Source organism: Trifolium pratense, linkage group LG6, assembly GCF_020283565.1.
Source record: "Trifolium pratense cultivar HEN17-A07 linkage group LG6, ARS_RC_1.1, whole genome shotgun sequence".
Lineage (NCBI taxonomy): Eukaryota > Viridiplantae > Streptophyta > Magnoliopsida > Fabales > Fabaceae > Trifolium > Trifolium pratense.
The window spans coordinates 5,229,431-5,253,100 of NC_060064.1; the positions used below are offsets into that span (position 1 = coordinate 5,229,431).

General features: G+C 32.9%; 4 protein-coding genes across 4 annotated transcripts; 3 read left to right on the forward strand and 1 right to left on the reverse strand.

Annotated features, from left to right (window-relative positions):
• LOC123890291 (cell division cycle 20.2, cofactor of APC complex-like) lies at window positions 1–3,227 on the forward strand. The gene is made up of 5 exons (XM_045939870.1): window positions 1–338; window positions 449–727; window positions 850–1,119; window positions 1,466–2,609; window positions 2,863–3,227. Exons 1-4 carry the CDS (start codon window positions 249–251, stop codon window positions 2,189–2,191), a joined length of 1,365 nt encoding a protein of 454 aa, XP_045795826.1. The 5' UTR covers window positions 1–248; the 3' UTR covers window positions 2,192–2,609; window positions 2,863–3,227.
• A 3,291-nt stretch (window positions 3,228–6,518) lies between these two features.
• LOC123890292 lies at window positions 6,519–7,325 on the forward strand. The gene is made up of 2 exons (XM_045939871.1): window positions 6,519–6,771; window positions 6,905–7,325. Exons 1-2 carry the CDS (start codon window positions 6,615–6,617, stop codon window positions 7,162–7,164), a joined length of 417 nt encoding a protein of 138 aa, XP_045795827.1. The 5' UTR covers window positions 6,519–6,614; the 3' UTR covers window positions 7,165–7,325.
• Window positions 7,326–11,679: 4,354 nt separating this feature from the next.
• Window positions 11,680–12,243, forward strand: LOC123889174. Its single transcript, XM_045938396.1, has one exon. It carries the CDS (start codon window positions 11,680–11,682, stop codon window positions 12,241–12,243), a length of 564 nt encoding a protein of 187 aa, XP_045794352.1.
• Window positions 12,244–17,912: 5,669 nt separating this feature from the next.
• LOC123889175 (chlorophyll a-b binding protein 3, chloroplastic-like) lies at window positions 17,913–20,196 on the reverse strand. The gene is made up of 4 exons (XM_045938397.1): window positions 20,185–20,196; window positions 18,795–18,965; window positions 18,458–18,645; window positions 17,913–18,200 (listed from the first exon to the last, which is right to left on the reverse strand). Exons 1-4 carry the CDS (start codon window positions 20,194–20,196, stop codon window positions 18,122–18,124), a joined length of 450 nt encoding a protein of 149 aa, XP_045794353.1. The 3' UTR covers window positions 17,913–18,121.
• Between the last annotated feature and the right edge of the window lie 3,474 nt (window positions 20,197–23,670).

Genomic DNA, 23,670 nt, shown 5'->3' on the forward strand with positions numbered 1-23,670 from the left:
AACGGCTATTTCCATATAAAAACCATTTCAGTGTTATTCACCGTTTCATTCATTCTTTCTTTCGCTCTCACTCTCTCTGAATAATCATCTTCTGAATTCTTCTTCAAGCTTTCATCACTCTCATACTGCGAAAATCAATCTTCATCATTATCATCGCAATTTCATCATCATTTTGTTTTTCATTCTTTTCGTTTCTTTCGCTGAATTTCGCATTCTCCGTTTCAGGTTTTTTCCGATCATCTTCATCAATGGATTCGGGATCTTGGATTTCTTCTACCAAATCCCGATCCCCTTTCCCAGAACGCTTCCTCCAAAGAAAGAATTCTAATAAGGATAACGTAAGTCAATTTTCTCGTTTTTAGGGTTTTATTTTACGATTCAGAATTTCTCAATTTAGGGTTTCTTTTTTGTAGAATTTCTCAATTTAGGGTTTCTTTTTTGTAAACAGTTGGATAGGTTTATCCCTAATAGATCTGCGATGAATTTCGATTATGCTCATTACATGTTGACGGAGGGTGCAAAGGCAAAAGAAAAAGAAAATTCAGCGTTGATGTCACCGTCTCGTTCAGCCTACCAGAAACTACTCGCTGAAGCCGCTAACATGAACCGAACCAGAATCTTGGCCTTCAAGAATAAGCCTCCGACACCGGTCGAACTCTTTCCTAGAGGAATTCTTTCACCTCCTCCTCAATCCAAAACCTCCAAACCCAAACGATGCATTCCTCAGGTTAGATAATCTTATAATCTTTCAGATTCTTGTGTTTTATATAAATCAATGATTAAGTTCTTTCAATTCCTTCTATATTAATTTCACATGTTTTGAATGTGTTTGTGTAAATGATTTTGCAGACTTCTGAGAGGACATTGGATGCCCCTGATATATTAGATGACTTCTACTTGAATTTATTAGATTGGGGTAGCGGTAATGTCCTTAGTATCGCCCTTGAAAATACCGTTTATCTCTGGAATGCTTCTGATAGTTCCACTTCGGAACTTGTCACTGTGGATGATGAACATGGTCCTGTTACAAGTGTTAGCTGGGCCCCTGATGGTCGCCATTTAGCAGTTGGGTTAAACAATTCCCTTGTCCAGCTTTGGGATACAACTGCTAATAAACAGGTAAATATAATTAACAAGTTTAGGCCTTTTGTTGTTATGGTGCTGTTTGTATTGTTATTGGTCATACTATGGTGTTGTTTCTATTGTTATTGATCATACTATGGTGTTGTCTGTATTGTTATTGATCATACTATGGTGTTGTCTGTATTGTTATTGATCATACTATGGTGCATAATCAAAATACAAAATAAAATCTCTATGCAGATGTCCTACTTTGGTAGGGCATGGGAGAACAGCATAAGAAAAATAAAACAATATTGTCCTAATATTTTTAACCAGTCTTTGTATTGTTTCAAATTTGAAATTGTTCTTGATTCTGATGTTTGTTTCATTTTGGTGACTGCAGCTAAGGATATTGAAGGGTGGACACAGAGCAAGAGTGGGTTCACTGGCTTGGAACAATCATATTCTGACAACAGGAGGAATGGATGGTAAAATAGTAAACAATGATGTTAGAGTGAGATCTCACATCATTGAAACTTACAGAGGACACAACCAGGAGGTCTGTGGGCTCAATTGGTCACTGTCAGGACGACAATTGGCGAGTGGTGGAAACGATAATGTTGTTCACATATGGGATAGGTCTGCGGTTTCTTCAAATTCACGTACCCGTTGGCTTCACAGGTTTGAAGAACACACAGCTGCAGTGAAGGCACTGGCTTGGTGTCCTTTTCAGGCTAATCTATTGGCTTCTGGTGGAGGTGGAGGTGATCATTGCATTAAGCTGTGGAACACACACACGGGTGCGAGATTGAATTCTGTTGACACAGGATCTCAAGTATGTGCTCTGCTATGGAACAAGAACGAGCGTGAGCTTCTTAGCTCACATGGTTTCACTGAGAACCAGCTTACCCTTTGGAAGTATCCTTCAATGGTGAAGATGGCGGAGCTCAACGGTCATACCTCAAGGGTGCTGTATATGACGCAGAGTCCAGATGGGTGTACTGTTGCATCTGCAGCCGCGGATGAGACACTTAGATTTTGGAATGTCTTTGGAACCCCAGCACCACCATGCAAAGCAGCACCAAAGACATATAATGAGCCTTTTGCTGATTTCAATCGTATCCGTTGAAGATTGCAGTATCTAAATGGTAGACATACCCTTAGGGTTTTTTTGGTAGTCCTACCCTATCCTTAGTTTTGTATTAAATAGAAATTGCTTAATTTTTTTTTTAATAGTATCCCTATCCCCCGTTCTAGATTTTATAGGTACACGAATGTATAGATACATATACATGCCTATTTTTTTACGGGAAGATACATACATACATAACATAAATACATACATTTTTACATTTGCTACACCATCTTGTAAAGCCTACTAGAAGCAACTCGCTGAAACCATTAAGATCAATGACAGAGCCGTAATCTTGGCCTTCTAGAACAAACCTCCAACACTAGTCGAACTCATCCCCAGATGGATGCCGTTTAGCTATTGATTTGAACAATGCCCTTGTCCAGCTCTGGGATACCACTGCTGTGCTAATCAGGTAAATAACATAAACACATTTAGGCCTTGCTGTTATATGGTGTTGTTTGTGTTCTTATGGTTATTCACACAATCAAAGTATACAATCAACTCTCTATTCAAATGTCCTATTTTAGTAGGGTATAGGAGTGTACAGCAGAAACAACACCATAAGAATAGTAAACAAATATTGTGCCATTTTTTTTAACCATTCTTTGTATTGTTTCAAACTTGAAATTGTTCTCAGTTCTTGTATGGTTTCATTTTGGTTGCAGCTAAGGACACTGAGGGGTGGGCACAGTGCAGGAGTTGGTTCAGTGGACAGTCATATTCTTAGTTCTGAGTTCTGACTACAGGAGGAATGGATGGTAAAGCAATAAACAATGATGTTAGAGTGATATCTCACATCTAATGAGCCCTTTGCTAATTTCAACCCGAGTTGCAATATCCAAAAGAAGATAGCCCTATAAGTTTTGTGCTAAAAGTAGGTTGTTTAATTCTTTTTTATGGTATCCCCGTTCTAGTTTTTGTAGGTGCACAAATGGATATAGATACATATTGTACCTATTTGTTTATTGTTATAAAGCAAAGTGTTCCATACATAACTATGAATTAATTAATTGACATGATTGGATTTTTTATGGCTTAACTATACATTTGGTCCCTTACGTTTATTTTAGGATTCAATTTGGTCCCTTACGTTTAAAAAGTATCAATTTGGTCCCTTAGGTTTCAAGTTAGTCCTTTCCGTCAATTTTGTCACATGTGGCAGTCAATTTGCATATGTGGACTGACATGTGGCACTTGGACACACTGACACGTGTACTGTTCAAACGGTGTTAGTGACAAAACTAACGGAAAGGACTAACTTGAAACCTAAAATAAACATAAGGGACCAAATTGATACTTTTTAAACATAAGGGACCAAATTGAAACATAAAATAAACGTAAGGGATCAAATGTGTAGTTAAGCCATTTTTTATTTTCACTTTGATTTTTTATGTTGCTGTTTTTATTGTTCTGGGAAAGCCCATACTCTGCAAGTCGGCTTGTTATATGAGTCAAGTGCATGGATTTAGATTCTCTGACTTGGTCTTTACATTTATCTGTAAATGGAATCACACTTAGCTTAAACGAAAAGAAATTAAGGGATTCCAAATTTTGGAAATTCAGGGACTTAAAAAGTTATGAGTTACGACTCTTAATAGCAATTCTATTTTTTTGGGTGAAAGCTGACATTTTCTTATATTGAAAATGGGGATCATTTATCAAAGGAAGGCCATGATGATGTTTTTTCTCCCACTGATAAATGTTACAAACTTTTTCTCATAATAGACAATGGTTCTTAAAAAAATAATGTGTTAATGTTAATGGTAAATTAGTGTTAATGTGTTATTTATTAAAGGGGAAGAAAAGAAAAAAATTGCATTGAAAAAACAAAAATTTAAATTTTTAAGATGTTGACTTCACAAATTTCAAGATAATAATACTATTTTTAGTTACCTTAATCAGTGCCCCGGGGGCACCGGTTAGCATTTTCCTTTATTAAAACACACTTATTAGTTATAGTTTTTTTTATCAAGTATTAATTTCACTCTTGATCTTAAGGTGAATAATTAGGGTGTTTGGTGTTCGAACTTGACACCTATATATATAATTTGATATTTCCATCAACCGGGTTAAATTCAACTATACCATATTAGTTATAATAAGTGAAGTAGTAGTTAAGTGGAATGATTGAAATCCATAAATAAGAGTATATTTGAGTCATTCCAACTTTTATATTCCTCACAAAAATTATCTTATCACTTCATTTAAGCCTAATGTTTAAGGAGTTTATAGAAAGAAATGTCTTGAAAATTGTCAAAGGGCACTCTATTACACTTTATATGTAAAAAATTATCTCCTTTAATTCCTAAATAATGCCCTAAAGGCACTCTATTTTCCTTATTGTAGTCATTTTGTAGTACTACCATTGGTAGGGGTGTACATGGGTTGGGCAAATCCGGTCGACCCGGTCAAACCCACCCAACCCAACCCAAAAAAGTGGGTTGAGTCGGGCAAGTGGGTGGATATGGATTTCAAAAATGAAAAACCCATTAAAAAAATTGGGTTTCGGGTAAAACCGGACCCAACCCAAAAAACCCACTAACCCACTAGTGCTATGTTTCTTGAAATTTTTTTATGAAAATACTAAAGATTTTTTCATTTGATTATTAAATATTTTTTATATTGAAAATGAGTTATACTATTTTTTACGAAAATAAAAAAGATTGAATAATTTTTATAAACAAATATGATAACTTTTCGCATTATTTTTTAAAAATTTAAAAAATTTGAATAATTTTCATAAACAAATATAGTGATTCATGGTTTAGTCATTTGATATTAAAAAAAGCAAAAAAATCATTTGGATAACACGCTATTCAGCCCGTAAATTAGTAGATTTACACACAAAAATGGGTGATTATTTTTTATAGTGAAAAAAAGTTACCCTATTTTTCAAGAAGATACATTGATTGAGTTATTTTTTATGAGAAAATATGATGATTCAATATTTAGATATTTAATAAAAAAATAGAAAAATAATTTGGGTAACCCACAACCCAACCCAATCCAACCCGGAAATTAGTGGATTTACCCAACCCGGCCCAATGTTATAACGGGTTGTTATTTTACTAAACCCAACCAGGAGTACCATATGTGGTTTGGGTTTTGGTTTTGGCCAAACCCAACCCAATCCGGCCCACGTACACCCCTAACCATTGGTGGTGTGTATTGCCATCTTAGAAAACTACACCAATTGATTTGATTTTATAGAATACTACACCAATTATGCACCGTTTGATCTTAATACAACAAGTATCGACGATATATTATCTAAGTGTATGAGATTCTTATTTTGACGACATGCAATTCAAATATCTTCTATAGTAATTGAATTTCAAATAGCGGCTTGTGAAGTTATGTTATCTGGTAGTGGCTTGTTTCTTTCGTTGGACATTAATATGGAGTTCGGCCACAAGATCAATACAATTTGATCAAAAAATTAATTCACTTATAAATCAAACTCGAATACTCCTAAATGATCTATTTGTTGATTAAACTCATTAACCACTTGAGCAGATTGTTTTAAATGGTTTGATTATAATTTTATCAATTTTAAAATGTATACGGAGGGAGTTCCTTCCTGTGTACATTTAACATGAAATTGAGCATTTGACACATCCACCTTTAAAAGTTAAAACCAGATCTCTATTTTTATTGAATTTTTTAATTTTTCAATCCAAGAAATCAGATTTCACCGGATGATTATTTGATGGGAGAGAATCCAAGTTGAACCATAAGTTTCACTCGTTCATTCGATCTTATTAAGTTTTTTAAGAATTGATTTATGTATATCCTTTCTAGAATTACATAAATATAGTAAAAGTTTATTTGTTTATTTTTTGCATTGGCTATTCTTGACCAAATTAAACAAATAATTGACTATTCTTTTTTTACATAATTGACCATTCCAAATACAAAATTATTCACTTAATATACCCAGTTTTAAAAGACATATATCCGAGTGAGATATAGATTCAAAGTTGAAAAAATTAGATAAATCCACTAGTCACTCTATGTACCCAAAATTAACAAAATATAAAAATAAAAAAAAATAAAAAAAAAAAAACACTTCCGTTTCACTATTTGAGGATTTTTTCCCTAACTTGGCGTCAATGCATTATTAAAAATAGATAAGACAAAATCAAAGAAAGATTTTGTGTCCTAAAATATCGTTCATTCCTCTTTCATATAAAGCACAACTACCAACAAATCACTAGATATTCGTAATTCTTTTCATCATCATATCATTTTCTTGCATATGCAAAATGATTCTTCCTCTCTTTAATTCTTCCAAATCCTACTTACCCATTTCCATATTTTTCTCTATAATGACACATAATGTTTACATTCATATATCCATATAACACAATCCAAAATTAATTTGATTATTGCCCATGTAACAAATTGAAAAAAAAAAATGGAAAGTTCAATGAGATTAGGATTAATGGCTGTTTTTGCTGTATCCGGAAGCATGGTTTTATTGGCTCATCAAGTTCATAAACGTATACTATCTAATTTCATGAAGAAATTTGAGTTTGAAATGAGTGGTATCATATACCCAAAAAAATTCAACGGTATTATATTTTCATTCTTCTTTATTTTTTTTCACTTGAATTATATTATACTTTTTTTTTATGATCACATGAATTATGAATTACTTATTACATGGTTGAAAAACATTAGTTTTTTATTTGTGTTTGTTACAAGGTCATGAAAAACATCATCATATAAAGAAAAAGGTGCGGTTTGCAAAACATGAGATGGAACTTCCAATGGAGAACAAGAGTTACATTAATCGTAGCAATGTGATAATGGCACAAAGGGTGAGGGCTGAACAAATTTGGGTCATGGAGAATGCTCAGAAACGTGGACCTAAATTAGAGGACACTATGCCTCTTAATAGGGCAGTTTTATATAGGGGTCTTATGAAATATGGGCATAGGGCTCCTGGAAGATTTCGTCTTTGATTACTTTCTATAAGAAAAAAAATATATAGTCTATATATAGAGTATAGACTATGCATGGTTCATGTAAATACGATTACTTGTGTGATTTTTTGATTTTGTAAGATTTGTGTAAAGGGTGGTAACAAATTTGGATTGTATATATTAATGTAATATAAATTAATAAATTATGTTTGTTCTATCATAAATTAAATACTCTTTCAAAACATGTTTGTCACACCCGTTATTGAACCGGATGTTATTTTAGTCTTCCAAATGATGTGGTTGAATGATGTACCGTCTAAGATAGGCATATTTGATTGAAGATTGTTTTTAGCAAAATTGTCAACGCGGGCGGCATTAGCTAGTCGGAGAGTTATTACAAACTCCCATGAGCTATGTTGTATTTTCTGTTTTCGCAAGATTGCACATCTTAATCATGTGCTCTTCAGTTGTCAATTCTTCCAACAAGTGTGGAGGAGAAAGAAAAATCTTGGATGCAGTGGATACTATCCTTTCCGAAGAAAGGTGGAATCACTTCAATTTGTTTGGTACCTCAGTCAAACATAAGAAAGTGGCAAAGGTTCCTCACTTGGTAAAGAAGTATTAATATATGGAGAATTATTATTTTCATTCATAATAATAGGGAGTATTAATATACAACATATTGCCAACGTATATATGTTTCTTTTGGCAAGTAAGTAATTGCAAATAATTACATAATAATAACAATGATATGTAATGATATTATAATAATTGATAGTTGACTTGGTTAGGTAGTTAATACTCCTATACTTTGTTCCTCAAAGACAACAATGTGAAGTAGATATAAGGGATTATGGCAAATCTTTATGAAGGAAAATTATTCATAGGAGTACGATCTTTCGGTATGTTGTCGCCACCCCCAACCATAGTGTAATAAATAAAGAATTTATCTAACGCAACAAAAATAAAAGGAATTATCAAACGCATCACACCTTTTTAAAAAATCAATTTATATATTCAAAGTTATTTTGTCACCGTACAATTCTCAATTTGGTCTCTCTCAATTTTCTCTCGATGTTTCTCATAAAAATAAAACTCAACTTAATGTATTATACTAGTTTGAGCCACAGAAAAATTGTGAGATCTTTAAATAATACGTATGAGAGAACATATGAACAAATGATGTATTATTCTATTTGGATGTCTCGTCAACCGTCAACCGTCAACGCGTATTGTTATTAGTGCCTAAATTTGGCACAATGGGTCTTAATATAGATGGTACTCATGGTAGTACTAGTCTGTTCCTTGAATCCAATTTATGTTGTTTTGGGAAGGAGTTTCTGCTCATCACCGCTTTGCGAATGAAATTTTAAGAATTCATTAACTTCTTGCTAGAGATTGAGATGTTGTGGTTGCGTGTGCGGATGTGTTGACTAAAATGGGTGCTCTTTCTAACTCGCTTTTAGCGACAATTTATACGCCTCCTAGTGATCTTTCCACGCCTCTTCTCGTTGATGCGCGGAGTGTAGTTTTTATTCGGGAGTAGTTTGTTTTGTTTTTCTTTATTTTCTCTATTATAACTCAAAAAAAAAAAAAAATTGGTTTGGCAATATCATCTATGGTCATACTGGATCTTTAATAGGGATGACAATGGGTGCCCATGGATGCGGGTTTGACACTTACCAAACCCACACCAGAAATTATCACCCAAACCCAAACCCAAAGGCTGTTCGGATGGCAAAACAACACTCACGCCCACACCCATTGGGTTCGGGTTTTTTCCACCCAAACCCAAACCCGCAACACATTTGAAAATAATTTGCAAATTTAAGAAATTAAATTCCAACATAGACTTTGAATTAAATTACAAATAAAATTAAGGTTTTCCAAGGATATTCAAACATAGACTTTCAAGAAATTACAACATAGACTTTCAAGAAATTAAATTACAACTAAAATTTAAGGTCTTCCAAGGAAATTGAGGGAGACTATGGGGGTAATTAGGTAATTATAAAATATTTCGGATGGGTTTATGAGTTTCGGGTGTGGGTTTGACTGATACCAAACCCACACTCATATTATTGGGTGTCACCCGAACTCAAACCCAAACTCAGTCAAATCGGGTTTCGCCCGTTGACTTGGGTTTGGATTCGAGTGGGTCTCTCGGGTTTAAGTTTTTTGTCATCCCTAATCTTTAATGCATATGGATTTCTTGGCAACATTAATAGCTAATTTTCTAGCTAAGAAAGGTGCTCCGAGTGGTAGTGGTCTTTGTATTTTTTTTTTTTTGACACAAGTGTTCTTGTTATCTTAATTTTACATCACATTTCATTTTTTATTTTTAATTTTACATCCAGACCTTTGAATTTTTGACAATGTGTCATATTAAGCATAATACAAATGGAATATTCTGTTGAAATTGTTGTAACAATCATATATATTTATTTCTACGTTCCCGGTTTTCCATGGGCTAGGCCATCATAAACATCTTTAATTAGAGACAGATTAAGTTTCCCCCCATCCATTATCCAACTTCTCAAAAAAGATAATTTAGTTTTGATTATTCAAACTCAAGTCACTTTCAAATCTCAATCCAAATAGAAGCTAAGGCCATACTTACCAATAAACACATATATAGAAGTCAAATTAATCTACATAGCAAAGAGGTTTATGATTTTTGCCTTAAAAAGAGTTGATTTTTTTGTGTGTGTAAACATCATTAAAAATATCAAATGAAAGTTAAAGATGAACAAATGTCTTTAGAAAATTAATTAATTCCGGGCCCAAACGGGACGCGTGGTAGACGTTGAATTGCAATAGATAAGGACGTTTTATTTGTTCATAGGTTATGCAAAAGTCCACTTGTACATACATAACTCATTCTTTAATCTTGTATGTCTCTTTCCCTCCACATTTGAGCTCCCACGTATTCATTATTTTAGATTATACTACCTCTACCAAAAACTTTTTTTATAATAACAACCTCTACTAAAAACTTATTCTATCCTTAAAAATATGAGCATTTATAAGGTCATTTATAGGTATATATTATTATTATCATATAGTATCTGCAAGCCAGAACTACATGACTCTGATGGTGAGATCTGAAATGATTATAGTGGTGATATAATTTAGGTACGACATCTCACGGTAGAAAAGGTACATGTAAGATATGTTGACAGTTCTACGCTTAAATCAGCATATGATCAAGGATGAAAGTGAAATGTGATTGATTTGTGTATCTTTGCGTCAAAGTTTGTCTTTATATAATGGATACGTTTGTGCTAGCTTGCAACAGTTGTCATTAAGGGTGATGATAGCCGTTGAGATGCATGAGGGGTAAAGTAGCTAACTTATCCGTCATCATAGGCTTGCGTGAGAAGTCTTCATAGATAAATAGATTTGGGCTCGATCAAGTGCATTTGAACCATGTATATTGGGTCTTGACATAGTTTGGAACACTATACATAAAATATCGTGTAAGTGTTTTTATTTACCAAAACATTTTCTCCATAAGAGTAAAATATCGTGTAAGTGTTTATATTTACCAAATTAAATAAAGAAAAATCGTATACCAAAAAAAAATAGAGAACAATCAATATGAACATAACTCAATTAATAGAAACATTGTTGTATGTAATATACATGAACCAATGAATTTTTTTTTGTTGTAAACCGGATATCCTCTGCACGCAACTGGAAAAAACTAATCCTTGAATCTTGTGGAACCAAAACAACTCTTACATATACACAACTTAATTTTTCTTTTATCGGTTAGAAACACAACTTAATTTAAGATTTTTTCATTTAATATTTTTCATATGAAGTTAGATATTTTTTTTTTATTTGAGGTGGTGTATATATCCATCCAAAAGAATGATTAAGCTAATGCTAATTACGTAAGGAAGAGAATAAGCCAAATAAATTGAGTAAATGCTCTCCACCACAATCCACATCATTTCCCAACTTAAAAATACAAATAAAATCCTCAAAACTCAAACTTCCTTCCACATCTCACGCCTCTTTCCCATTAACGTTAAAAATACATCTCTAAGCTTACTCTGTTGTCCCTCATTTGTAGGACTCCACCCTAAAAATCCCTTCTTCTTCTTTCTTTACCCTAAAATTGGCTTTCACCACCTCAATCTCTCTCTTTCTTCCTTCTTTATAACACATTTTCAATCTCAACTTCCTCATTCAATTTTTTTCTTCTTCTTTTTTTTTTTTTTTTTGTTGTCTTTCTCAACCATGAAACAAGAACCAAACTTTTCTCTCTAGTTTCATCAACATAAAAGTGGTGTGGGTGTGGATCTTTTTTTCTCCATTTTTTCAATTTTTTCTACCTCATTTCTTCTTGAATTGAGGATCCACACCCACCCATTTCATCTTTTTTCCTCTCAACCTAAAGAGTGTTCTCTCTTTTCATCTTTTTCTCAAGAAACAAAAACAACCCACATCAATAATCACATCAAGTTTCAATCTTTTTCAAACTTTCTCAACTGGGTTTCAATTTTACACAAACCCCATAAAAAAAAATAGTAAATTTGTACAAAAATGTCAAACAAGATAATTCTCCGGCAACCGGCGAAAAACCACCGGCGACAACCGTTACTTCATTCAAGAACAGCAAGCACCGTCGGTGAAGTAGTCGGTGGCACAGCGGCGGAGTGTGTTGCAGTATGTTGTTGTTGTCCATTAACGTTAGCAGATTTTCTTCTCTTAACAATTTACAAAATTCCGGTGGGTCTTTACCGGAAAATGCTACGGAAAAGAAGAAGACGAAGAGTTATTAAAGAAGGGTTGTTACAATTAGAACAAAAACAACGTAAATGTTCTTGTGGTTGTTGTGAAGATGTTAATGGTGTTCCTCGTATATATCCAATGTGTATAAACGACGCTTCAGATATAAAAAGACTTCAATATTCATCTGAATCTGATAATGATGATGATGAAGATGCAATAGCTCTTGAGAAAGAGATGTGGGAGAGATTTTACAGTGCTGGATTTTGGAGAAGTTCATCAAGAAGAGAAACAACACAAACAGTTGTTTCTGGAAATTTTCAACTTCAATTGATTCAATTACCACAAACATCATCAACACAGGTTGTTGGTGTTTGATTGAGTTGAAGAGAGAGTAATGAAATGAGATGAGACAAAAGAGTCAAGTCAAACAGTGTTTTTTGATACAGAACTTTAATTGATTGGTTCTTTGTTTCTATTTGGGAAAGATTTTTACTTTTTGTGATTTTTTTAATTACTTTTTAATTACTATTGTTTCATTTGTTACTGTTGAGAACTGTGCATTCGTGACTTTGTTTGTTTTTATTTTTGATGTGATTCTTGATTGGGGTGTGTGTTAAGTCATTTTACATTTTCTTTTAATTTTCATTTCCACTTTTTCGTTATTTGACATCGTATATATTTATCTCCGATTAGGGATGGCAAAAAAACCCAAACCCGAGAGACCCACCCGAACTCAAACCCAAGTCAACGGGCGAAACCCGATTTGACTGGGTTTGAGTTTGGGTTCGGGTGACACCCGATAATATGGGTGTGGGTTTGGTATCAGTCAAACCCACACCCGAAACCCATACACCCACCCGAAATATTTTATAATTACCTAATTACCCCCATAGTCTCCCTCAATTTTCTTGGAAGACCTTAAATTTTAGTTGTAATTTAATTTCTTGAAAGTCTATGTTGTAATTTCTTGAAAGTCTATGTTTGAATTTCCTTGGAATACCTTAATTTTAGTCGTAATTTAATTCAAAGTCTATGTTGTAATTTAATTTCTTAAATTTGCAAATTATTTTCAAATGTGCTGCGGGTTTGAGTTTGGGTGGAAAAAACCCGAACCCAATGGGTGTGGGCGTGGGTGTTGTTTTGCCACCCGAATAGCCTTTGGGTTTGGGTTTGGGTGATGATTTCGGGTGTGGGTTTGGTAAGTGTCAAACCCGCACCCATGGGCGCCCGTTGCCATCCCTATCTCCGATAAAGAATAGGTGTTGCAACAGATTTAGATTGAGTGCGATCAGAAACCATGACTCCAGATTGAGTGCGATCATAAACTATGAATGCATGTAGTAAGCAAGATATGGATTTTTCGATTGAAATGTGATAATTTAAATTTTAAAGTCAAGATTTTTACTGTTTTTGAAAATTAAAACTGCGTCAAGATCATTGCGCCTTCCAATTTTTGATGTTTCGCCAATTTTACAACCATCCAACACATACACAACTATGAATAATGAATTCAACTTAGGTAATCTTATGACGAGTCAAATTGTCTTTCATTGGAAGATTCAAACGACCAAATAAACAATGAGGCGTTTACTTGAGAGTTTGTTTGAAATTATGCTTCTATAACAATTGTTTCAAAAAGATTCACTCCCTCCCAATGAACAAAATTTGAATAAAGATTCAATTTTAGAAATGATATATAAGGGGATTTGAAGAAAAAACGAAAGTAAACTAGAAGTGAAGATAAGACAACTTTTAAGAGAACGAGATAAGATTTGTAAAAAAAAAAAAGAGAACAAGATAAGAATTTACTAAATGACATTAATTTTAAATTATTTCACTTACATATACATATCTTCTTAATATAATTTTTACAAAATCTGTCGGGTATTAAATATAGACATATTTTGATCTTGCTAATCAAACTTCTCTATCTACACACTATGCAGCCTCTGCCTCTCCTTTTATACAATTCACAACAAACTTGAAATCATAAGTAATTATCATATGACAAAGTACCATATATGGATCTTGCTTAGTTGTTTAATAATAATGGTACCATTTGATTCGATTAATATTAATTATCATACAACAAAATAACGTCTTATGTGTTTTTATTAAATGATATTAATTTTAAATTATTTCACATAATGTTGTTAAGGTATGATATGAGATGTAAACATTTTTTCCCCATAGATTAATTCCCTCCACTTAATGTAATTATTTAAAGTATATCGGATAATAAACATGAACACCTCTTTTAGACGGTATTCGTAGTTTCGTACTTTGGTTTGTAAATCGTAGTGTCTTAAGAGTTTAGCTTCTTATGTTAAATCTAACTTGCTGCCATAATATTAATAATAATAGTAATAAGGCTAAATTATATTTTTGATCTTCTAACTTTTACAACAGAATTTTTGACCTTTTAACTTTAGCAGTTTAGTCCATTTTGTAAAAGATTGACTTCCACTAATTTTGACAAAGTCAACGCAAGCGTGACAATTGACTTACATGTCACGTCAATATGTCTTTTTTATATGATGACGTGACATGTAAGTCATTGTCCCCGTAGCCATCCTTTTAGTGGGTAACCAACCTTTTACAAAAGAGGCTGAAGTTAGAAGACAAAAAATGCTATTATGAAAGTTATGAGGTTAAGATCGTAAATTTGTGAAAATTAAAGGGTAAAAAATGTAATTTACCATATTAATATACAACACATTTTATAAAGATAAACAGATCGAATTTAAATCAAATCAATCCAGCGCAATATCTAGTTTCTAATTCTGGCCAAACAACTGGTATCTTGAAAAATGTATTTCACTTTTTTCCTGTGAGAAATATGAACCAAAAAAAAATGCTTTACTGTTATGGTTTCAATTTTACAAACAGTAACACAACCTGTGCCTTAATTTTTCCTTCATTGAATGGTAGTGTGTGATGCATATGATCCATATTAGATACAGAAAAAATGATTGAAATAGATACTATAACTTGTGAACAAAATTGTCTGCATCACTGAGTCACCACATTTGTGGAAGACATACATAGTTCACTTCACGAGCATCTTTCTTTAATTTTACTTTCCACATTTTTTTTAATGTTATGGATAGTGATGGTGATGACTAAAAATCATAGGCATTAAATGTAACGATACTAAATTTGTTCAATTTGAACAATTTTCTGTGGATATATATGTACCCTTAATTAATTATGCCATGGGGGCTCCGATTAGTATGGACCACGATAATTATAGGTTCATCATGAACCAATGAATTCTCAGTCACAGTCTTGTGTGTGTATATATATATTTGATTAATGGGAAAATAAGATGACAACAAAATAACTAACGAGAACCCTGTTTCAATATACTCGTTGTATTCGTAAGCAACACATGCGTTATTTGTGGAGGGAGAAAAACCTCAAAACTTAAGATTAACATATGACTAAATATCATGTTTAGTCAACCAATCAACACATTCATTTCTTTCTCTAAGGGTATGAGAGAATGATAATAACCAATTTCCGGCCGGAAGATACGAATAGAACAATCGTGTGAGGGTGAAAATTATTGTCATCTTCAAGGATGAGATCAATAGCTAATTTGGAATCAGATTACAAGATAATGATACGATAACTAAATCCCAAACAATTGAGCACTTTGAGAATATAGCATAAAAAAAGCTCTGCTAAAATGTTAGAAGCACGACCACACGATCCAGATAAACCATACATCCATTTGTCAATATCATTACGGATAAGATCGCCAAAATCAGCACGATCCGGATTTTTGAAAGATCTACCATCTAGTTCAACTTCAAACACGGAGCCATTGGTGGAATCCACGCCACTTGTCGAGTGATGTGTGCCCTATTGACAGTGTTCAAACCATGCAAAAGAAAGTTATGAGAGTTACAAATACAATGGTTTCAAAAGACATATGTTAAAGTATCTAAAATTAGAAATTTACATTTAATAATATAAAAAAATAAATTAATAAGCTTCTCCTGAAACAAATCGTTTGAAATAACACGAATTTGATTCTAGAGAACGCATTCTTAACATGTACTGTTAAGAGACATGTTAACATTTTTCAATATAGATAATGTACGTGCAGTATTTTATAAAGGGTCATGCTAACCGGTGCTCCTGGGGCACTAGTTAAGGATACCAAAAGGAGTAATTTTTACATTGAAAAAAGTAATTTTTATACTTATAAAAAGTAGATTACACAATTTTCAATACATTCATACCTTATTTAGCTTCTTAATCAGTGCCCCAGGGGCACTAGTTAGCATTTTCCTTTTATAAAAGTGTGTTTTAACAACATGCACTTTTATATATATAGTTAAAACTTTTTTTTTTTTGAAGCATATATAGTTAAAACTTGAAATACACCTTTATAAAATATTAAGAGTGTTTTCTAAAAATTTATAAAAAAAATACCTATAAAAATTGTTAAAACTTATTTTTAGAAGGCATGTGTTACCGCGTTATAATAAAACAAAATTGATATATGTGTGTATGCGTCAAGTTGAGATTTAAAAATAACAACGTGTTTGTCCATAAAAATATGGACGAACTCGAAATCTATTATTTATTCATCTCAGTAGATGAATTTTTAGTCATTGACTATTTAAAAATAAAACAACTGTCAAAAAATGGATTGTGATCTAAAAAAAAATGAAGGTATTTACCATGAGAAGTGGAGGAAAACAATAGAGCGAGGATTTAGGGGGTAAGAAACTATCCTTAAAATAGAGGACCCATTCGTACTATTTGAGTAAAAAATACGAGATCTTAACTTGGTCCACTAATTTCACTTTACAAGTCCTCTTTTATGGTTTATATTAATAAAAAAATGAAAACAAAAATAATATTTTATCAAAATTTATTAAAAATAATAAAATCTACCTTTAAATCGAGTCATATAATTAGATAACTTCTATTTCACAATGGCATTTTGGAGTCTAGGGATGGCAAAAAAACTCAAACCCGAGACACCCACCCGAACTCAAACCAAAGTCAACGGGCAAAATCCGATTTGACTGAGTTTGGGTTCGGGTGACACCCGATAATATGGGTGTGGGTTTGGTATCAGTCAAACCCACACCCGAAACTCATGCACCCACCCGAAATATTTTATAATTACCTAATTACCCCCATAGTTTCCCTCAATTTCCTTAGAAGACCTTAAATTTTAGTTGTAATTTAATTTCTTGAAAATCTATGTTGTAATTTTTTGAAAGTCTATGTTTGAATTTTCTTTGAAGACCTTAATTTTAGTTGTAATTTAATTCAAAGTCTATGTTGGAATTTAATTTCTTAAATTTGCAAATTATTTTCAAATGTGTTGCAGGTTTGGGTGGAAAAAACCCGAACCCAATGGGTGTGGGCGTGAGTATTGTTTTGCCATCCGAACAACCTTTGGATTTGAGTTTGAATTTGAGTGATGATTTCGGGTGTGGGTTTGATAAATGTCAAACCCGCACCCATGGGCGCCCGTTGCAATTCCTATTTTGGACCACAATAATTTACATGAATGGCAACTTCCATTTTTTGCTATAAAAATATCTGTATGACTACTGTACTAGATCGACATAATTGTTACTGTGTGTGTTGATGTGGCCTGTGGGAGGTGAGGTTCAATTAGGGGTGGACAACGGGCCGGTTTGGGTCGGTTTGGGCCGAAAACCTCAAACCGGCCCAATCCACGGGTGGTGATTACTAGCCCATATCAAACTGAATCTGGAAATCGGGTTAGACGGGTTCGGGTTTGACGGGTACCGGGTAAGGCGGATGGATTTTTGCGGGTTGAGCTAATTGTAGCCCAATTGATCTTTTTTTTCGTTTTTTGTTTTACTGGGCTTTTTTTGTTTTTTTCTTCTTCTTATAACAGTCCAATTATTTTTTTTGCTCTTTTTTGGCCAGATGAGTCGAAATCGAGCCTTTTTATATCTTGGATAGATTTTTATTTATGATCTTTTTTGCTGTCATTTTTTCATTTGACACTTTTGGCCAATATTAATTACAAGTAAAATACAATATAAATAACAAGTAACATAAAATACTCAACAAACCACTTGTTGAGATAATAAACATATAACCCTGTTAAGTTTTGGTTACAACTAATTAGATAATAAACACCTACTAATTGTTTAATTTGACTCTACAACTAACTATATTATATAATATATTACAATAAATGACTGCATGGTTTATGACTTCAGATCGGAGTCATTTTTAATAACACCTACTAATAGATATTACAAAGCCACAAATTCAAGAAGCAACATGCCCAGGGATTCATCTTCATCTTGCATTCAATCAACAAACTGTGACATTAAATATTGTATTCAATCAGCAAATATAAAATAACATTCTCAATGAATAATTTAAGTATTTTAATCAAGGAATCAATAGTTATAATTTAGTCCCTAAACTATCTTAAAATTTCCTTCGTCTAAAATTAGATCATGGTCCATGCAGTTCACATCAGAGAAGAAACATGCCAAATAGCATACCATGCTTTGTAATCATTAAGAAATGATGCATTCTATTTTTAGGGGATACATATTTCTAAATAGCATACCATGCTAAGATGCTTTGTGCATGAACAAGGTTTGGGTTTCCTAAGTAGTCAAGTCCACCTTCTGAGAATATTTGTGATCCTGCTTTGAACCAAACTGGTTCTTTGAAGTCAACTCTCACCCATTTTTCAAGTACTTCTGGTGTGATGCATCCTAGTGCTCCTAGCATAGCCCATCTTCCATGAATCACCTTCATTATTCAACATAGTTTAGTATCATTATTTATTGGTCTTATAAAACCTCATCATTAAGGAAAAACATTATTTTTTTAAAAGAGAAAATTGAAGTTTAAGCCTTAATTTTTTTTGTATTTGAGCATTTTTAAGTATGAAAATTAACCTCAAGAGCCCTGTTCTTGGCAAATGCCTCTGGGTCAGCAGATAATCCAGCAGTGTCCCATCCATAATCATTGATCTTTCTAAGCCAAATAAAAAAAAAAATAAAGAACAAGTAGAAAACAAATAGTAGTAAATTGCAATTAAAAAAGCAACAAACTCTAACTCTAAAACTCTAAAAATCGAGTGAAGAATGAGAATGGTGAAATAGAGAACATAACTCACCACTGAAATAAAGCATTTTCCTTGAAATAAAGTTAACAAAACTCTCAGGGAAACAAAGTAATAAAAACTACAACACCTAAACTAGGTAAAACTAAATACAAGAACAGGATATTATGATAGTAACAAAACCAACCACAAATGTTCAAGGAAATATATCACAAATAAATCCAATAACATAGAAATACCAAGGGATGAAAGCGTTGAACAAAGCAAGGTCCAAAGATTTAGCACAACAAAGCCAAAACACAGGACCATACAAAAGCTACACTACAAAACATAGAGCAGCAAGAAACAAAAAAATACACAGGGCACCAATTGAACCACACCGAAAGCCCAGCCAAAGGGAAACAAAACCAACAACACCAGCAGCTCAAAACCAGAAAAACTGCACAGCAAAACAGGAGCAGGCCGCAAACAACACAGAGGAAGAAAACACACAGTTCCGAAGAAAACACACAGTTCCACTACGAACACAGCCGAAACAGCAAAAAATAGATAAGTTGAAAAACAAAGAATTTTAAGTTTGAATAACAAGTTGTAATGATTTTAAAAACTACAGAAAATAATAATAACTTTGAATAAAAAACCCTAACTCAAAAATCCTAAAAATCGAGTGAAGAAGAATGAGAATGGTGAAATATAGAAGACTGGGAAGGATGAAAAAGAATGAAGAACACAGACAGAGACATCTCTTAGGAAAGAAAAGGCGTGATACATCTTGCAAAGAAAACCATTGAATAAAGAAATAAAACACAAAGAAAGAAAGGATGAGAATCATACCTTCTTTGAAGACGGTGGCTGAGTGTGCGAAGATGGTGGTGGATCGGAGTTTCAGATCTTCACTCTCTCTGATTGCGGCGCTGCTAGGGTTTGAGTTTTGAGAGAAATCGTTAAAGTGACTGCTGAAGGCTAAGTAATCGTCCAAAACAACAGCAATAACAGTAATATAATTAATTAAAATAAAAATAGTGTAAGTAGTGCGGGTCGGTTCGGGTATCCGTGGATCCCATTTATTGAACCGGACCCGACCACATGAACTCCCTTGAAACCGTGAAACAGACCCGCGGGCTCAAAAAACCGCCCAAATCCGACCCAAATCAGTTTTTTTTTTCGGTTTAAAGTGGGCTGGGCTGGTTTTGCGGGTTTTGTCCACCCCTAGGTTCAATCACCTCTTTGGCCATGTGATTTTTTCCTTTTTTATAAACCAAATAATTTTGGTATAATTGCACATTAATTTAGTTTTATTAAATTTATTACATAACACCGATATATATTATAAATTGCTAGTTTGTTTAGTGGTGATTGATACTGAACTTAGTAGGAGGATCATGATTCGATCTCCTGTAACTGCGATCGGGAGGAAAATAGAGTCATTTGATGCCACAACTGACCTCCGAACAAAATTAGGCAGTTCAATTGACTGAATACTAGTGGTTAAAACAAAAACAATATATTTCAAATACTACTAAATTTACAAATTGTGATGACAAACACTACTAGGTTTACAAATAAAATTATCTCAAGTTCAAACATAGTGAGGATGTGCAGCCTAACAATCTTGACATTGTCAGTTGATCAAGATTTTACGGATACAATAGTGTATATCTATTAGAGTAAACTATCAAATTGGTAACCCTCTCTCAAATTAGTTGCCTAGTGTTTCTCAATTTGGTCTTTTGATGACATCCGCTTTCTAACACAATTAAATATGTTGATGTAGAGTGTTAAATGTCACGTGTACGATGACAATATGCAAATATGTTGATGTAGTCCACAAGCAATTTAAAACAGCAACAATTTGATATAAAAAAAATGGTAAGGACAATGATTAATTTGATAGTAAGTTGAAAATGCCGGAGACTATTTTGTTTTAATAGAAAGTGAATTAAGCCAGAGACTCACAGCCGTCCCCAACTATTTGAAGGTCATGTTTGAATATTAAAAATAACCTCTAATATAAAATGCAAAAAAAAAAACTCTATTTAAATTGTAAATAACATAAAAAAAAACTCAAAAAATTAATTATCATATATATAACATAAAAAAAAGACATCATAATCAATGATTAAAATGACTAAAACTAACATCATGAAAAGAAAAAAAAAATGGTAGAGATTTGAACCAAGAACCTTGTAATAAAAAACTTTAGAGGCTACCATTAATCTATTGATATACATTTCATATTTTATGAACATTTAAACTATTATAACAAGGACTCAAAATTTTGAGACACTCAAAATTTCAAGGTCATTTGAGTAAAAAAAATAATTAGTTGTGTTATTTTTTAAAAAACAAACAAACTTAATTTATTTAATCAAATAACAAATACTCACTACATTAAGGAATATTCTCAAACCTATTGAACACAAAATTTTAGACATTTTTATGATATCATATAATTCTAACTTTATCTTTATTTAGTGACAGATCGAGATATGGGTACTCAGAGGTTTTTTTACTCATTTTTTTTGTCAGTTAATTTAGTAGTTAAAAATTTCACCCTTAAATATGGATAGGTAAAATATCCGCGGTTCGCATTCCGGCTATCCCTACATATAAAATGCAATGTCCGTGCATATAAAATCCAATTAAGCATGAGTAATCTTTCTACTCATGTTTAATTGAAACTAATTTTGTTAAGGAATCAGTATAATACACAAAGAAATTCTATTTATTTTTTATTTTTTTTAAGAAAACAATCTCAATGTATTTCATCTATTATTAATATCTCAAATTCTCTAATAGTAGTTGTAAATTCTCTATTTTTAACTGAATTTTTTTTTGGGTACGCTATAATAAGAGATCAAAGAGTAGTCGTAAGTTCTCTATTTTTAACTGAATTTTTTTTGGTACGCTATAATAAGAGATCAATTTCATAATCGTTTACTTAAATAGTCTAAATTCTATACCACTAAAAACTGTATTATTTAAGCAGACAAAAACTCACATAGTATCCTGAGACACTATACACAATGAGTGTGAAAGTGACTCTAGATTCTAGAAGAGAGAAAAAGACAAAAAAAAAAAAAAAAAAAAAAATATAAAAATTAGAAAACTAAATAAATGTAATGTTAGGTTTTTAAGCTATGTTTGGATTGATGGTATATAATGAAACAAAGCGAAATGAAATAAAATACAATGAAGCAAAAATTATATTCCATTGTTTGAACATTTTATGGAGAGGTTACATTCCATTCCATACACCTCAAATTGAAAGGAAAGAAAAATGAGAAAAAAGAGCAGAATGAAATTAAATGATTACCATCATATATCACGTCATTTCACTGATTTTCTAAAAATCCAAACAATACAATCTCACTTACCACTTCATTTGATCTCATTCTATCCGTCCAAACAAAAGTCTAAATAAAATTATGGTGGTAGTGAATGTAATTAGGTGTGTGGAATGAAGAGTGAGAGACATTGCATAGTAGTAGTAGTACAAGCTAGCTATAGCTAGCTACCCAGCCAGTGGTCAGCACTTGAATTGGTTTATCAAGGGTCCACAGGTGTCCTAGACAGAGTACCAATTAGGGTGGCCCGAACGTGCAAAACGTCCACGTCGTACCATATGTGAGAGATGGGGGGCCTTCATTTAATTAACCTGTCTGTACCATTCTGCTTTCAACAGTATGCTTCTACCATTCTAATATTTCTTGCTTGCTTTGTTTGGTAGTGCTTCATAAATTTTTTTCGGACATTTTCTTATAGTCATTGATTCATAAATAATGAATCATTGATATTTATTATTGGGTCATTTGTTTATGTTAATTAAAAGGACCCATAAATTTGGTGATATTGTGTAAATATTTCTATTCTTTTAAGTAAGCGCTTATTACAAAGTTTATTTTGATTTAAAAATTACTAATTGTGATTGATGCTGTACTTAGTAGCGAGAACTTCGATTTCCCGCAACAAGGATTGAGAGGGAACATGAACTACTTGATATTAAAATTAACCTCCGAACCAAATTAGGTGGTCAAAATATCAATGGTAAAAACAAAAAAAACAAAAAATTACTAGTACAATCTAATAGGTAATTGAAAGATATCTTTCAAACGGTTTGAAACTTAAATGAAAATTTTGAAGGGCTTGTAAGTATGTTAGGGGACGTAAGGATTAATTTTCTATGTATTAATCTTACCGAAAAAAAGAGGCATCAATTAGCCCATTTTTTTTACAAGCCCATTGTTTTAAACTTTGTTCATTGAAAGTTACTTATGGCGCCCCCCGGCAGTCATGGTCACCCCCTGAAAACCTCATCTTACCCCTCTCGCTACTTTAGAAAACGAGTGTGTAAATAGCAAAAATAGGGAGGGGGGGGGGGGGAAGAGTTCGCTTTCTAGAATGCGAACTGCAGCTAAGTTCGCTTCCTAAATAGCAAACTACAGCTGAGTTTGCTTTCTAGATAGCATACTGCAGTCAGTTCGCTTTCTAGAATGCGAACTGCAGCTGAGTTCGCTTTCTAGATAGCAAATTGTAGCTGCGTTCGCTTTCTACAATGCGAACTCATTTTTTCATGATTTTTTCATTCTATGGGGTGGATTTGAGCTAAAAATTTGACACTCACTACTTAGAGTGCGAAAAAGTGCTCGCATCCTAGAAAGTGAGAGGGTTAGTTTGGTAATTTCAGGGGGTGACCGAGTATATTCAGG